At 37.8% G+C, this 18121-nt stretch overlaps 2 protein-coding genes across 3 annotated transcripts; one reads left to right on the top strand and one right to left on the bottom strand.

Annotated features, from left to right (window-relative positions):
* Positions 1-259: 259 nt before the first annotated feature.
* On the top strand, positions 260-7219 carry LOC143882038 (calmodulin-7). The gene is made up of 2 exons (XM_077385423.1): positions 260-413; positions 6631-7219. The coding sequence occupies exons 1-2, from the start codon at positions 338-340 to the stop codon at positions 7002-7004; spliced, it is 450 nt and encodes a 149-aa protein (XP_077241538.1). The 5' UTR covers positions 260-337; the 3' UTR covers positions 7005-7219.
* Positions 7220-7874: 655 nt separating this feature from the next.
* Positions 7875-17311, bottom strand: LOC143881036 (ubiquitin-conjugating enzyme E2 22-like). Of its 2 annotated transcripts, none has more exons than XM_077384027.1 (7): positions 17164-17311; positions 12401-12580; positions 11612-11756; positions 11437-11514; positions 11211-11323; positions 9783-9886; positions 7875-8436 (listed from the first exon to the last, which is right to left on the bottom strand). In XM_077384027.1, the coding sequence occupies exons 2-7, from the start codon at positions 12401-12403 to the stop codon at positions 8109-8111; spliced, it is 771 nt and encodes a 256-aa protein (XP_077240142.1). In that variant the 5' UTR covers positions 12404-12580; positions 17164-17311; the 3' UTR covers positions 7875-8108. The 2 variants fall into 2 exon arrangements, with proteins under 2 accessions (XP_077240142.1, XP_077240143.1); XM_077384028.1 differs by having other exon boundaries at positions 17033-17170.
* Between the last annotated feature and the right edge of the window lie 810 nt (positions 17312-18121).

Below are 18121 nucleotides of genomic sequence, written 5' to 3'. Positions count from 1 at the left end.
AATCATATCTTCACCACACAAACCCGACAAAAGCTGACAAACAAAATTCCTATATTTTTTATACGCTCCCTTTTCTTCCTCAATCCAACCCCCTATGGTGTAAAATGAGCTGTCGTAATTTCACTAGAGGGGGTGGCCAGGTAAAGGATGCGAATATGATATTTTTGAATATAAAAAGCATTAAATGCCCTCGGAGCCTTTGGCTGGTATAAAACCCTAAAAATTGTCCGGCTTGTAGAGAGAGACGCGAAAGCGCGTTTTTTACTTTTTCTCTTCCCTGTAGAGAGAGAGAGAGAGAGAGATCCTTCTCTTTCAGAGCTCCATTTCACGCGCAAAAATGGCAGAACAGCTCACAGATGATCAGATCTCTGAGTTCAAGGAGGCTTTCAGCTTGTTCGACAAGGATGGAGACGGTCAGATTCGTTCTCCCCCTCTTTTCTGGCTAAAAATCTGATGATCTCTTCTTGATATGTTCTTCTTTGCTTTTTCTGTTTGATTCGATCTAATTTCTGCTAAGATCTGACTATAGATTAGTTCTTTCTTTTGAAATCTGTTCACAGGATTAAGTTTTCGTGTGTTTTTTTGGTCGAGATCGTGGAATATTAGTGTTTTATGTGTTATTCTTTTGGTTTCTGGTGTTTTTTAATGATTTTTTTGTTGTTGTGATTTTTAGCTCTTTCTTGTGGTATTTCGATCATTTTGTGGAAGTCTGTTCACAGGATTAATATTTTCCTGTTTTTTTTTTTTTTTTTTGGTCGAGGTCGTGGAATATTAGGGATTGATGTGTTATTATTCTGGTTCCTGATGTTTTTGATGAAAATTTTGGTGATTATTAGTTCTTTCTTGTGGTATTTTGATCATTTTGTGGAAGTCTGTTCTCAGGATTAAGTTTTCTTCTGTTTTTTTGGTCGAGGTTGTGGAATATTAGTGATTGATGTGTTATTCTTCTGGTTCCTGGTGTTTTTTATGAAAATTTTTTGGTTTTTCTAGATCAGGTTTTTGCTTGGTTTAGTTTTAAGAGATCTTTTATTTCCTTTTTTTTTTGTGATTTGCCTGAAGCATGTGAAATCTAGACATATTTTGTATGGCTTTTGGATGATTTTTTTTTTTGTGTTTTGATTTATAATTCATCGAGATAGTCTAATGGATTATGGAACTTGAAATGAATTTATTACATGTATGCAATAGTGATTTCTGACATGTGTATTTTTTTGGTACTGCCTCTAATTTCTCAAGAATTGATTGATATGGATATTGTAGCGCCCTTGTTTTTGTAAATGAATTTCTAATATTTTGATAAATCTAGATCCTTTTGGTTTAGCTGTTGCTTCCTTTTTTTCTTTTTCTTTTTTGTTTAAAGTTTCTGTTCTGACGGTGAGCGGAAACAAGATAAAAAAAAAAGGGTATTTCCTACAAAAAAAAGAGAGGGCTTAAGGATCCAGAAATTAGGGTGTCTCCTACCGCATCAACCGAGTACTTGACCGTGTCGTGCCAAGTCGACTAGGGTTTTCTTCAGTTACATTCCGTACCGCATCGTCGTTTTTAAACTCTAGTTTAACTATCAAGTTAAACAAAAAATACAATGGTGTTAATTGGATGGTAGGATTAAATCCAGGAGTGGACATGTATTCACCCTGGATAGAGCTGAAGTCTCGGAAGTCAAACAGGTTAACTGGCATATCCAGATCCACTAGGAGATCAAAATTTACCGATTTAGAAAAAAACAAGAGCTGTAGAAGGGGCAAGAATAGACCTGGCAAACGGGTGGGTCGGGCCGGGTCAACCTGCGGGTGATGCGGGTGCGGGTCACACGGGTCGGGTGAGGAAATGACCCGTATTTTTGCAGGTCAGAATCTAGGTGACCCACGCGGCCCGCGGGTGGGCGGGGTCAACCCGCGGGTCACCCGCAAATTCAAACAGTTTCTTATTTTGGGAAATGTTATCACTGGATTTTGGTGGGGGCGGTATGGCCGGCACCATGGGATGATCCAAACCGTCCATTAGATGGCCCACAGGCTAAATAGGTGTTGCCTTAAAAATCATTTCAATAGGTTGATCCTAACCCTCCGATCTATAGATTCCGGGTACGGTCATGACTCTAGGGAGACGGTTTATGGTCCGGCCCAGATTGGGGAAATCCTCACCGGAGACCAAATCTAACAGATTTGCACACAATCGAGACACCATCTTTGAACAAACTATGGATTTTGATTTTCACGCCTTTTCTTAATTTTAGGGTGTGGGTTTTGGTGGGTTTATTGTGTTTTTTATTTTATCGATGTGTGTTGCAGACGATCAACATGAATTTAAGAGAAGGAAGAGGAATAGGAAGAGAGAGAGAAATCATTTTATTCTTCTCTTCTGTTTGGTATATGAATAAGGAGAAATGATTACAGACCTGTAGATAAGGGGAGACAAAGGGCGGAGGAAATCATCGTACGTTGAACGGATCCTTTCTAACGTTCCCTTTCTACTCTTTTCTTCAACTCTTAAACAACTTGAATCTCTCTCTATCTGTCTACGAGAGGGCTTCTTCTGAAATATGAGCAACAGAAACTGAAAATAACCCTTTATACCGTGTTTCTTATCCATGTTTAACCTGTTATATCCGGTCACGTAATATGCGCACGAGATTTCTGTTTCTAAGTTTAAAAGATTTTAAATCAGATCTAATATCTCCCTAAATTGGAAAAAAGAGTCGGCTTTTTATCACGACGTAATCCTCGCGGGTGCCCGCGGGTTAGTTTTGACGGGTCACTAAAACTCAGACCCGTGCCCGCAAATTTGCGGGTGGGTCGGGTCGACCCGCGGGCACGGGTCGAGTTTGCCAGGTCTAGGCAAGAGTGAAGCTACCAAAGAGTGAGCCACCGCGGCAGAGATGACTTGTGGAAAGGGCTACCTAGAAAATTCTAGAGTGGAAGCCACCACAGAGTAAGCCATGGATACTCTCTCTATTTTTAATTTTTTTTATATCTACCCATAAGTGTAGCATCTTTCCTCTTATATATACTCTACTTTGCCATAAACTGGTTTCTGGTGTTGTAATCTATTGTCAGGTTGGTAATTATGTTTATATAGAGAGATCCTGACATGTTCATCGAAAGAAACAACTCTATTTGAAAATTGTCTTTCTAAAATGCTAATTAAGAAGCATCTATGTGACTAGATTTAGAACCCCCATTGACTGAGTCTCACAAATGGACTGGTAAAACCTTAGTTCGAAGCACATCGAGTGGGATGAGTATGTAGCCCATATGTTGAACCGCATGTAATAGAAATCCAACCTAATTGATTGGAGATCTCAAGTAGGTTCAACATGAACAACAAGTTAATTGAGTAGTTTGTTTTGCATCGTGGATTAAATGAACGTAAAATGTCCCTATGGTTTGCGTGGGTTGCACCCACTGTAACGAAAGGTGTATGAGTTATTAAACTTTTAACGTTATCTATAGCTGAGTATTTAGCGGGCTGCGTAGTTAGAGGGTACTCTTGATAGATACACGTATGTGAGTGTGTAGAAGTGTGGAGTCCTATTAGAATTGGACTAATTCTCTATAGCGCTCATGAAACAAACGAATCAGGCACAGGGCCGAAAAGTACTAAAAGTAAAAGCACGCTTATGCTTGAATATGTTATTTGCGTGATATGTTGGCTCAGTTTATTACTCAAAGTTCTTGGTATAAGACTTTAGTTCACCAAATGCTTGATAAACTCAATATATCTACACTAAGTATAGGTTCAAGTGTGCTATTCAAAAAAAAAAAAGAGTATAGGTTTTAGTCCAAAAGATACATATGCTAATGCATGACTTATTCCCTTGACTTGATGAGTTCAATTCTTTCCTAATTTCCACGGTCATTCATAATTTTTAATTTTGTGGGGGATTGTTTATATTTCTTTGAGAAAAGTCATTAGAAAATTCAAAATTCATTATACACGAAAAGTCACAGAAATTTTGCTATAGTTCTTTACCATTCTTAACACAGTTTTACGGCAGTTTGTCTTTTCCGCAGTAAATAGGTTTTGTCATTTCTGCAGTAAAACCATTTCGACACAATTTCTTAAAGTTGAATTGACACTGTTTCTTGTCTTTTAATGCGGTGTATTATGTTGCTACCTTTTTGAAAAAAAAAAACGTTTAATACTTGACGTTTTGCAAAATTGTCTCTTCATTTTCTATAAATATATGTTAACGAATATGAAATGGAGGGAGTTTGTATTCAGGTGTTTTTCTGGTTTCTCTCATTTCTCAATACCAAGTTACCAACTAAAGTGAGTGGGAGTCGGCCTTCTATGTGTATTAAAGGGAAAAGTACACGAGTTGCTAACTTGTATCTCACTAAATTGATGCTTGAGTTAACTAAGAAAGAGGGAAAACTTAGAGTAGGGTTCATGGATTTGAAAGATGTGCCATGTTGCATTTGTCCGTAGTCACATTTCAAAAATATTGCGATATTTTGTGATTTTTTTTATAAAATGATAAAATTCCAGAATTTCCCCATAATTTTGAAAAATCATTCAGATATCTTCATATTTTATTTTTTACGCCTAAAATATCACAAAAATATCTCTATTAATTCATGATATTATTTATTTCCTATTTTTTCCTGATATAAAACCTGAAAATAACAACAAAAAAAAAAAAATTAAAATATCCGATGATGTACCGTCTCCTAGAAATTCCCAAGACAAGTATTTGTGACTATTCTTTTTTTATTCCGTGGAAAACTCCCATGCAAAACGCGTAAACCAAAATAGTGAAAAAAACTAGATAGAATTGATTGATTGGATCTGAGATTCATTTGAGTTGCTAGATATTATTACACAAAGTTTGCATGGTGAACACCTACACGGTAGTATAAAAAATAATAAAACTTAACATTATGGTCGTACAAGTGTAGAATATGCATTCCCAATATTTATATAAAAGTAAAGATAAGTAATTAGGAAATGATATTTCCACGCCTATTCTTTGTCTTATCCTAAAAAATGGCAGCTTTCCACCCCTCTTCTTTGTCTTATCCTAAAAATTGGCAGCATTTCCATTTGATTTTATTTTTTCTTCATATTTAGAAATGACAAACAAAAGGTGGTCGAATTATAATTTTCTTAAATAATATTGAACAGCTATAGTGTTAGGTGCTTTCCGGGTGTCTGTCTTGAGGAACTCTATTATTGTGTGGAAATAGTTCTTTTATTTTATAGCATCTGCCTTTACATATCTGGCTTTAGAAGGCAAGACCCCATTCAGTGTCACCTGTTTTGAGTTGGATTTACTTTGCGGCATGTTTTACCTCTACAGTGTAGAATTTAACAACTGGTTCAATCCTTCTTTGGAATACCCACTTCTCCGTCATCCAATAATGAAGAGTGTGGGATGGTAATTTCTGTTGAGCATTGTGATTCAATTTTCATAGAGAATCTAGAAGTCCTCTTCGGCGTCCTCAAATCATTTTCCCCTTAAATATTGTCCGACTGATACCCTACAAACAAAAATAATACATGTATCATCAGTAGAAGATTATCCAATGTTTTGCATTTCCAATTCTGACACCCATGGTTGGGACCAATAGCGGACTCCATTTGTTCTCACACTTTTCCAATGCCCATAAATCTAATATTTTGATGTGATTATGCTATCACTTATAGTGGGTTTTCTGTTGAAGGACCACTTAAAACAATACTAAGTTCGCTCAAGACATCTAGCATGGCAAAATTGTTAGAAGGTCAAAACCATTTGGCATCTACTTCATGAAATGAGTTTACTATCATTGCATATTTATTGAAATACTGAACATGGTAAATAGAAAGAAATTTTTCTCTTCGTTTCTTTACTTAGTACACCCTTTCTATTAGGGCAGCTTAGCCATCTTTTCTATTCACTCTATTATATATCTTCAGCGTCGTGCCTGTTTCCTGTTTCCAAATCAAGCGTTTTAGCTTGAGAGTCACCTCGGCTGCCCTATAATCCTATTGCCTTCATCTTTGACCTAGGCTTATTCACCTGTGGGGTTAAAGGCTGGAATAGAGAATGAACCCATCTTCTCTCTCTGGGTAATGATAAATGCGCCCCTTTCATCACATGGGACACCCAACTGCAGTGTATGTGGCAATCAAATCCGTTGAATTCTTCTGACGTGAAGTACATCAGCCCCTCTGCAGTCATTGATACACTGCTGCTGGGTGTCCCAAGTGATGAAAAGGGGGCGCATTTATCATTCCCCTTCTGCTTTGCCCCTATTGTTGGAAGTTGATTCGGTTAGCTATAACTTACAAGTGTTTGTGCTCCGATGGCTTTTTTGAACTCCCCCTTTTATAATATCCGTGGTTTATTGATAAAAGAAAACAAGTGCATACTTCTGTTGCCATCTTAGAAACAGGAATCCAAGCATCATGTTGATCTCTCTTTATGCAGCAAAGACACAGAGCTCCTATTGTTATTTCTATTATGAAGAGACCTGACATAGGGAAATGATTTCGAGACAACCATCTATCGGCACAATCATTTTTTTTTATAATTGCACAAACCAGCTGTCTTTTCTTTTTTAATTGGCTTGTGATAGCTTTCTGGGAACTGTAATGATCTTCAACATAAAATGTCATGTTTAATAATCTTCCAAATCACCACAGGCTGCATCACAACCAAGGAGCTGGGCACAGTGATGCGATCCCTCGGACAGAATCCGACAGAGGCGGAGCTCCAGGACATGATCAATGAGGTGGACGCAGATGGGAATGGGACCATCGACTTCCCAGAGTTTCTCAACCTCATGGCCAGAAAAATGAAAGACACCGACTCTGAGGAGGAGCTCAAGGAGGCCTTCCGGGTGTTTGACAAAGACCAGAATGGCTTCATTTCTGCTGCCGAGCTGCGTCACGTCATGACCAACCTCGGCGAGAAACTCACCGATGAGGAGGTGGATGAGATGATCCGCGAGGCTGATGTTGATGGAGATGGGCAGATCAATTATGAGGAGTTCGTCAAAGTCATGATGGCCAAGTGAAGACGCCTCCAAAATGGAAAAAGAAGGAAAAAAAGAAAAAGAAAAAAAGGAGAAGCCAAATAGAACAGGGGAGATAACTGCAATTTCATTTTCAGTCCCCCTGGGTATTATTATTTGGTAGAACTGATAAGAAGGTCAGTAGTAGTGGTGTCTGTTTTATTGTGGTTCATGGCAGTTCATAATATATGTGTTGTGATGTAATTGTGTTTTCTGCTCTTCCTTTGTAATTGTGTTTTCTGCTCTTGTTAATTTGTTGGGATTTTCAGACTCTTCTTTTCCCCTCTGAATTGAAAACTTTGAACAGTGCAGACTGACTCATTTCATCTTGTTCTTGGGTCGAGCAAATTCGATTGAAATCTTTTTGTTCTTTCAGGTGGTTTGTTTGTTTGTTTGTTTTTTTAATAAATGAGTTATTTGTATTGTCTGTAGTCATAGAGCGTATTTATAAATATTTGGATTAGAAGTAAGAAAAAGGAGGACATTTTCATTAAGGGAAATGATAAATTTGCCCCTTTTCTTTACAAGGGACACCCAGCTGCACTGTACGCGTCAATCAGACCCCGTTGAATCCTTCCCGCGTGAAGTACATCAGCCCCTCCAATGTATAGATGGTTCCATATATGAGAGGAAGGGATCCTATGATTCGATTCTCGTACCTACCTGAGAGATGATCTAGTATATAGAAACAGGAAGGAAAAAGGGTAGATTCAATAACACCTTCCATATATTGATGGTCCGCTATAGCAACGGCTAAGCTTAGAAGATAAATGGTGGGAAGGGGGGAAAAGGCCAGAGAATGTAATGAAAAGCAATGGCGTTGCCATTTCTTTTCACAGACCCTTTGGTTACCACCCCCTGTAGATACTGAAATAAAACAACTTATTCCTTACTTGATTTCAATGTTTTTTCATCATTTAAAGAAAACCCCTGTTTCCATCCAATTTTCAGAAGAGAAAAATAAAGAGGGAGAGAATAATAGATAATTTAGCCATATCTTATTGTACAGTACAAGACCCATTTTTGTCATGTTATTTTTTTCCAACATCCCTACCCAAATTTCCAAATAAATGGTTTGTTAGATGACATTCCCAACCCCAGTTCTCTTTATAATCTCTTCAAGCTCTTCTTTCTAGCATCCATCTTCTTCTTGTCCACCACCTGTACTGCTTTACCAGCTAAAGCTGGTAATCCTTCCTTCCTTTGTACTGTTGATGCCCCAACCGCCGCTATCTCAGTGCTCATGAGCTGGTCTTGGTTGATGATTCCTCCTCCCCCTCCTCCTTTGCCGGAAAATGGAACCGGTAACGGCATAGTGGTGGTGTTGCCGGAAATTGTGTTTGTCTGGTCCACATTCAGAGCAGTAATGGACTCACATATGGCCCCTGTTTTCGACTTCAGTTTTGGTTTAAGGGCGTGGATTCCTGTATACAGCCTGCATCCAAAGGTTGAAAATCCAAGAAGACTCATCACTTGATATAGTTGTTTACATATAGTTTATGTAGAGAAAATGAAAAATGATAAAAAGATCTGATTGGCGATCACAGGACTAGCCCGGTGCAGTTAAGAATGGCTTGATTGGATGATACTAGCCCTGTTTAGGGTTCTGCCCCTTTGTTTGGTTGCACAAAAGCCAGGGAGGCTTAGGGATTTTGCTTTCTTTTAGTGCCACATCCATGAAATTCCTTGTTTGGTTGCAGCAATGACAAACCCAGAGACAGGGATGTCTCCTACCTAATAATTGCACGTCTACTGACGTGTCACTCTTGCCTCCTCCCTCTAAAATTCCAGCCAAAATCCACAAAAGGCGGAATTTCGCTTGAATTTCCTTGGGGATGGTACTTCTCTCTCTTTCTATAGAGAGAGAGAGAGAGAGAGAGAGATCCATTTTAAGGCGTAGGTGTAGCTAAGTTAGCTACACGTATGTGTAGCTACACTTCTCTCTCTCTCTCTCTCTCTCTCTCTCTCTATATATATATATATATATATATATATATATATATATATATATATTGGTAATGACACCCTCTACCACTATTCTCTGAGATTGTCAACCAAACACTACATACATCTATTCTCCCAAGTAAGTTCCATGTAAATCCAATGCTTGTCTCCTCTCTTCTGACTACTCATGCCATTACTCTCCGAGGTAAATACCCACAGCCAAACATTAGATCTGGTATTGAATGTTCTTTTAGAATTGTGACAAGAGAAACAGTCTCAAAAGCACTTACATGTCCCCCCCCCCCCCCCCCCCTTGTGGGAGATTGGCAAAATTGATCATGGGTATTGATCCCAATAGGTGACTGTTGACTTGACACTGCATTAGGGCCCGTCCTCTTCATTCTATGCACACCCCAGCCCCCCTGGCTGGAATCTTGGGAAGCCCATTCCCATCGTGCTCGCGCTGTAATGGGAAATTTCCCATTCTCTGGTCAAAGGGTCGTTCTCTGGAAAGTTATGTATGACAAAATCTCGCTATTGGGAGGTGAAATATAGGTTTCCACCACCATTCAAAAAAAAAAAAAAACAATCGGTTTCCACCCCAAGGCACAAAAGGTTCTCTAAACGCATTACTCAAGGCTGGACCTCTATTTTGCCGACATGAAGTAATTCAGTGAATGCCGCGGAGGCATTGCAGCACATTTGAAAGCATGCATTGTATATGCCATGCATGTCATGTGACCATGAAAATATGTTTCATATGCATGCATCGATATTTTGTCTGAGAGATATCACAGGTAAATGGTTCCAGCAAATGGGGGAGGTAAGATAAATCACCTGGCATGCCTTGCATACTCCTCGTAATCTTCCAGCAACATCTTGCCAGCTTGTTCATTCAGAGCGGATTCCGGGAAGGGCTCTATAAGCAAGCACCTGACCACCTGTCAACAACAAAATACTGTCTTAAGTTACTTTTCTCTACATGTATGCCATACTTAAGATGTTGCAACCAAATATGGCATGTGATAGAAATAAAGTGATCATAGAAGATTAAATAGACATGGGGATCTTGTGACAAGTTCCACCAAAAGATTTGTGGATCGGTTCAAGAATAGTTGCAACCAAATATGGCATGTGATAGAAATAAAGTGATCATAGAAGATTAAGTAGACATGGAGGATCTTGTGACAAGTTCCACCAAAAGATTTGTGGATCAGTTCAAGAATAGTTTAGGAACTTGCCAACATGTTACAGTAAAATCTACTGAGATGGCACCATGGTTTTAAATTTCGGCCGAAACGAAATTTACATGAAGTCGTTTCTTTACAAGATTTCGGCCACCGAAATTCGAAAATTTGGCCGAAATGTCGCCGAAATTTTGGTTCAAATTTCGTTTTTAGCCTCTTTTACAAAATTTCCACCGAAATTTTTAAAAAAGTCCACAGAAAGGTTGTAATCCCACCAAAATTTATGAAATATTCACCGAAATAGCCAAAATTTTCACTGAAATCACCGAAATTTTAGACATTTCGGTCGAAATTAAAAAAAAAAAACGAAATCATAATTATATTTTTACATGATTTCGGCCAAAATTTCGGCCCGAAACTGTTTCGGTTTCGGTGGTGACCAAAACCATCACCGAAACCGAAATTTAAAACCTTGGATGGCGCATAACCCCAATATGCGAATGACAAAGTATTATGGCAAGCTGCCGATATGTTACATTTGAGTCTATGGGCACAACATAACCCCATAGGATATATTCTGCTAATCTTCTATTTTATTTCATTCATTCGAAAAGGTTCATGAAAAGAAGAATAACCGCAAAAATCTAGAAAGAGATGAGGCATTGATTTAATCAAACGAGAATGTCATTGCTGGCAACCTTTAGTCCATTTTTGGGGCAGAAATTGTACAGCAGAGTGAGGAGTTAATACTGTATTCTTTTCATTTTATTGATTTGGAAAAATATTATGAGACGGTCAGCACCATAAACGATGACTTATTTGAAGCATACTTTTTGAATTGATTTCCCTAAAACATCATGATAAAGTTACCAAATGATAGCACAATTTTTACACAATCTCAATACAAAAGTCAGCAACTGTGATAAAAACTTCCAGCCTATGTGCGCACTTTGGATGAGTTACCAAATGACAAGGGAAATCAGACGTTTAAAACAAACAATCTAAACATGCACTACAGGAAACATAATAAAAATTAATCATGTTGTTTACAACAATCACCTTGGGAGATTGAACTTACAAGGAGAACATGTCGCAACCCAAGATTCGGATTCCAATCCTTTTTTAGTGTATTGACGCAGATCTCACCATTGGTTGCAATATTTGGATGGAAGATTTTTGTCAGAAAATAACCTAACAAAAGATGGAAGAGTAGATAATAATCAAACAGACACTCCACATGTCTTGGAAAAATACACACAATAACTGTACATAAATATTTGAAAATAAATATATAGAAAGCACACCTCTGGGAGGCGATCGAGGGAAGTCATGAGATAATAACAACTTCATGCGGAAAATGCCATTTTCGTACGGTGTTCCAGCTGCAATGATGCAAGTGAAAACCCTCCAAGCAATCAATAAAGAATCCCATAGCAGAATGCTTATTTATAATAAAATAACTCCAAAAGAATCACATACCTGGACCTTCAATATCAGCAAATATGGTGGAAAAATCATCATCATTTATGGTCACTTTGATGCCTTCAGGAGGTGTTTCATCAAGATTCTTCAATTCCTTAGCGAGTTGCTTTATCACATTAGGTGGAAGATTTTCATTAGTTGCCTGCCATAGCAAAGAAGAAAGGGACCTTTATGCCATTGCATTATCCAAATACACAAGTAGTAATATCACATAGGAAAATGCTAAAAAGCTGGTAGCTGCTAGGCTCTTTCCTAACAGCCACTTTTTGGACCTCAAATGTGCCACATGGATGTGATTGGATCCGTTGATCGACTAGAAACCACAAATACAGCCCACAACCATTGACCCCACCTTGAATGGATGATCCTAACCCTTTGATTCATCAAGCCTTGTGTTTGTGTTGCCCCAAGAAAATCTAAACCTTTGATTTTATAGTCCCTTATCTAACAAATGCGATATCTGTTCGGCATGAGACTCAAAACCATGTGGGTCACCCCATAATGGTAAAAAGTCTCGATTTAACATATATGTTCCCCATGTGGGACCAAAAAATTAATTGGTACGATTGATCCCGAAGGTGACTGTCTGCTTAGTCATAGTGATCATACTCTATCAAAAAATAAATATCATGAAAAAGAAGAGTATAGCTAAAAGAGGATAGCTCGTACGATGACATAAACCACCAAAAGCTAAATGCAAATGATATTCTTGGAACTTGAAAGTATAAAATATAGAATGCCAAAGAAGAAAGAGTTTGGGAGTTTGAGGAATGAAATAAAAGTTACCATTAGATGCGGAGAAAGAGCCCCTTAACACAAGTCAAAAAGATCTTCAGTAACTTTTGATTTATTAGATATCAGAACTTCAGAAAATGATGCACTGCCCTCTGATATTCTAATGCAAGCCTTCAGTTTGCTACAATTTTGAGTTTAATATTTTCCACTGCTACAATGCTGACTGAGCTTCTGCACGAAAGACCATCAAAGAAGTTAACAGCTATGCTCTATACATAAATGCATAAACTTTGGACGACCTAGGCTTTGATATAAATCTGACATGTTCACGCAAATCAATTTACTACATTAAATATATATGACAAGTGATATATCTGCCCCTTTTTTTTACTTGAGACAACCAGCTCCAGTGTATCTACAAGTGGAGAGGGGCTGAAGTACTTCACGTGGGAAGAATTCAACGGACCTGAATGCCACATACACTATCTGGCGTCCCATTTAAAGAAAAGGGGCGCATTTATCATTTCCCAATACATATTTGATGTTAGCTAATGTATGTAACAAAATAGTAACAATGTCAACATCAAGCAGCAGCAACCACCTCTTCCCCTCAGATGGAATTTTTTGCCATTCAAACTGGAGAAGTTTTAGTATTTCTAAAAGTACAGAGACCCCATTCGTCTCCCATATATGAAAATTAATCTTCACCAACAACCAAAGCCCTGACAGTTAATAGCTTCAAAGGCGGCCTAACATGAAACCTGGTTTTCCGAAGCCCAATATGTACAGATTCACAAGCTTCATAGTAAGGATTCATGGAATCAATGTTTTAGGTTGTCAACTTACACGGACTTCACAAGAAAAGACTAAGAAGATAATATTACTTTTTTTTTAAATGTATATTATATATACATTGTGAAAATATTAAGATAATATTACTGGCTTGAAAAGACTAAGATAATATTACTAGCTTGAAAAACACACTCCTTTCTCAAGATATATATTATATATAATTGGTAGGAGTTAGGCCCTTGGGAGTTGCATTAAGTATCATGGGAAGCGAAAGAATGTAGGAAATGTCATTGGAACAGGACGAGAAAGTATGGAAAGAGATATGGTTACAATAAAGGTAAGTGGTGAAGAATTAATGATGGTTAGTAAGGGTGTCAATTTTGGCTCGGGCTCGGAAGCTCGCTCGAGCTCGGCTCGAATCCTTAACGAGCCGAGCCGAGCTGGCTGGCCAAGCTCGTTAAGCTTAACGAGCCGAGCCCGAGCTAGGCCAGGCTCGGCTCGGCTCGTTAAAGCTCGTTAAGGATTTAATGTATTTAAATATTATATTATTTACACACATACAGTGAAATGGATAAAAAAAATGAAGAAAAGACGAGGAGTTGGTGTGATTATGAAGACACACATACAAGCTGTACAAAAGATGCTTCCTAGCACTAACAATGCCTTAGCCATAGGGTCTTCACTAGCACTTCTTTATTGACCAAAGACGACAGAGCATTAATGGGTGATGTAATTGCTAGCCCTTTCTCCCAAAAAAAACATGAATGCCTTATCAGGTTCTACCATATTATCCAACGAATACCTTTTACTCATTTCCCTTCTTGATTTTTAAAAAAAATACAGAGCTAGCTTAGAGAGAAAAAGAGATGGGCTTCCTCCGGCAAATCCTTCCCGCCGGCCATCCTCACCACCACCTCCACCCGGATCTGACCCCCTTCACCTCCACCACCACCTCACCATAGCCATCATTTTCATGATTTCATCATTCGTTTCTGTGTTAAATCCGGCCATACCCATTAATTCCGGTGATCCCACCGGAATCCGCCGACACAAACCTACCTCAGCCTATATCTATACCTTCTTCTACCTTTGGCTTCCCTCACAAACCCAAACCCATTTCTAGCAGCAAAACCCTACCCCATTTCTTCCAAGCTTGGCTAGAATCTTCTATTTCCACTGATTTTGTAAAACCCATCTCTTCCATCTACTCCCTCATATCTATCCATCCTCATCACATCACTACGATCTATCTAGACCTCCATTAATTTCGGCCAGCTCGCACGGGCTCGCGAGCCTGGCCGAGCCGAGCCGAGCCCGAGCCTGGTCGAGCCCGAGCTCAGGTTTTGAGCTTAACGAGCCGAGCTGGGCCAAGCTCGGCTCGGCTCGGCTCGTTTACACCCCTAATCGTTAGGATCACAAGTACGTTAAAGAGGACTGCACAGTTGGGACTTATATCCTTACAAGGTTGACTTTTTAGTCATTTAGATTTAATGTTAAACAGCATTCAAAGTGATCCTTAGGAGTTCGTATAAGATTTTGAAGAAAATCTCATGCTAAGTGTTATTTGAAACTTAATCAGGTCTTGATGTTTTAAATACACTCAATCTAAAATGATTTTTCAAGTTTTCTATACACTCCTCTGGCAAAGGGAAAGTGCAATCCTTTTTAGAATAAAAAATAATCACGTAAATACAAACTAAATACAAAATGCACACTTAATTAAGAGGAAGCATGATGGAAAGCTCAATTCCGCTAAATTTTTTAAGCTAAAAGAATTTAGCTTCTAAACCAAGCTTACAAACCTACTAGGGAGCTTCTGATAAGTACGGTAGAATCTATTGCACATGTTAAAGTATACAATATTAAATAACTACTTCTCCAACAGCTTAATCTTTTGGAGTAATTGGTTGTTTCACATGGTATCAGAGCAAAGGTCGTGGGTTCAAAACTCGTTGTAGTTCTATATGTAATGGCCAACCCAATAGAGGGGCAGCATGTGCCACATGTAGGCCAACCCAAAAAAGAGGGGCCACATGTGAGGAGGAGTGTTATAGTATAGAATATTAAATAACGCCTTCTACAATGGCTTAAGCTTTTGGAGTAATTTGTTGTTTCACAGCACAAATTCTCAATGAAGGCTTCAAAATGTACCATATAATCATCACTGATCAGATTCGGTGTTGTGTCTCTCTCACAAAACCCACATATAATATGAAATACTTTTGCTTCGTACTCGGACCACAACCAACAACATAACATTAACCTGATGCAACCTAACTTGGTTTACATTGGCAAACAACAAAGAACAAACAAAGACACAAAGCCTCTGATTATAATCACATGTCAGGTTACAGCAACCACTTCAAAATGGAGAAGTTTTAGTATTCCTAAAAGTGCAGGGACTCCATTCATCACCCATATTTGAAAATTAATTTTCAACAACAACCAGAGCCCTGACACTAAACATAATAGCTTATAAGTTGGCCCAACATGAAATTTCGATTTCCAAATCACAACATGTACCAGATTCACAAGCTTAATAGGAAGGATTCATGGAATCAATATGTCTTAGGTTTTCATCTTACACGAACTTCACATGAAAATAATAAGATAATATTACTAGCTCGAATGAAGAACACAATCCCAAGAAGGGTAGCACACACATGAAGAAAATAAAAAAAAATGTCGGTTTCAGATGAAATTTTAGTAAAACGTTTTATAAATTTATGGGAAAACATGTGCAAATGATGGAAATTTAAGATAAAGCTTCATGAAGTTCTAGAATAAGCACAAATGCACACTAAAAAATATCACATAAGCAAAAAAAAATCACTCATAAAGGTTTAACAAATTACCAAAAGAAAAACTAACATTTTGTTTCTCATCAGTTGGAGATCAAAGCATGCATATAACGTGAAAGTGATCCACCAAACAAACACAAAATTCATCGAACCACAGAAAACAACGCATTTAACGAGAAAAGTAACAGAACTATAAAGCAACATTAACGCAATAGAGCATTCAAATACAAAGAAAAACAAACCCTACAGTAGACCCTAACAAAACTCTCATCAAATAATGAAACCCATATTGTTCATCAACGACAAGAATCAAAAAGCAAAAAATATGGCAGAAATTGTATTTAATCAGGCAAGAACGTTTAGATTACAATGATAATAAAGCAAAAGAAGCCAATCTATTAAAAACAAAGAAAGCAACACTAAGGCCCTGCTTTGGATTGCAGGAATTTTCTATAAAAGTTAGGAAAGGAAAAATGTTTCTAAAATTTCCTACTTTCTTAGGCACAAAAAAAAGATAGCATGAACCAAATCCATTCAATTTTTACTTCCCTCTAAATTAACTATAATTACGTCATCTATCTCTAAATTGTAAAAAGAAAAAAAAAATCTCAAGAAGAAAATTTTCATCAGAAATGTTTTTCTTGCCATCCAAACAAGGTCTAAATAAATCAAAAGAAACAAAAGATATGAGAATTACAAAGACTCAAACTGACATAACACACAACAGATCTCATCTTTCGAAAGCAAAACACAGAATTTCTCATCAGTGAAGAACCATCAAACCGAAGAAATCCACAAAACAAAATCAAAGAGGTGAATACACATCCAAAATAACAACAGAAAGATGAGAACTCGGAGATTCAAACCCTAATCCATCATACCAAATCACAAACACAAAAAAGTACAGAAAACACAAATCAATCTACTAAAAATACAAAAATAGTACTAATAAACAGCAATAACAAAGCATTTATAGAAAAGCCGAAATTTTCAAAGATTCACAGAGAAAGAAATCAGAGAACTCTCATCACACACATTAAAAAGGGAGAAAGAGAACATTAACCAAGAATAGAAACCCTAAACCTCTCACCAACATAAAGAAATCTGAGAAAATACAAAGGAGATTGTTCAGAATATTCAAGACATGGATCGGATTTCTTCTGCAGGAAAATATGAAGTTGTAAAAGCAAATCTGGAATAACGAATGGAGAAATCTCTGACCTTGAAATTCCAGAAAGAGAAATCGATGAGGATTTCGAAATTCCCCGTTGATCCAAAAGGGGAATTCTTATATACTAGATTTTGCTTGAAGTTGTTGAGACTTTTACGAAATTACCCTTGGGACTTTAACTCGAGTGATGAGATCTTACAACACATTTACTTACACAAATGCCTTTACAAAGGGAAATGTTATCAGCACTAATGTATTTTGATGAGGGAGCTCCTCACTCTATTAAAAGTACGGTATGGCCCGCACCATAGGATGATCTAAACCGTCCATTAGATGGGCCATAGCTTAAATAGGTTGTGCCCCAAAAATCATTTCCATAGGTTGATCCTAACCCTCCGATCTATAGGTGGTTAGGATCAACCCTCTAACATTAGAATTGGAGGGTTAGGATCAACTTACGGAAATGATTTTTGGGCCACAACCTTTTTAGGCTGTGGCCCATCTAATGGACGGTTTGGATAATCCTATGGTGAGGGCCATACCTTACTTTTAATAAAGAGTGGAGTGCCCTCATCAAAATAAAGTAGTGCTGATAACATTTCCCTTTACAAAATGTACAACAATTAAATGATTCTAACCGTCCGATTAATGTACATTTCATCATTTGAATCTGGACCGTTGCCCATCTCTTGTTTTACCTGTGAACCGTCTATTTGGAGGCCCTACTCGATAGGGCCCACTAGATGAACTGTCACGTGATCATGCAGTTGAATGTTCTGGATTATTGAACTATGTTTCTGGGTCTTGAATTTTTAGGTGACTAAAATGCCCCTGTACATAAGTGACCAAATTGTTTCCAAGACTAAACTACTCCTGATAATTGACATAATTTAATAATAATAGGTATTTTAGAAATAGAGAGGGAGAATTCAGTAATTTCAGGTCTTCATCTCGGATTGTGGGGCCAGATTTGTCGTTTACCTCAAGTCCTCAACCACCACCACCTAG

The sequence above is a fragment of the Tasmannia lanceolata genome, unplaced genomic scaffold (assembly GCF_043159265.1).
Source record: "Tasmannia lanceolata isolate RefF3 unplaced genomic scaffold, GAP_Taslan_0.1 ptg000007l, whole genome shotgun sequence".
In the NCBI taxonomy this organism is placed as follows: Eukaryota; Viridiplantae; Streptophyta; class Magnoliopsida; order Canellales; family Winteraceae; genus Tasmannia; species Tasmannia lanceolata.
The sequence above is the reverse complement of the archived record's forward strand: the minus strand, read 5'-3'. Positions and strand labels throughout refer to the sequence as shown.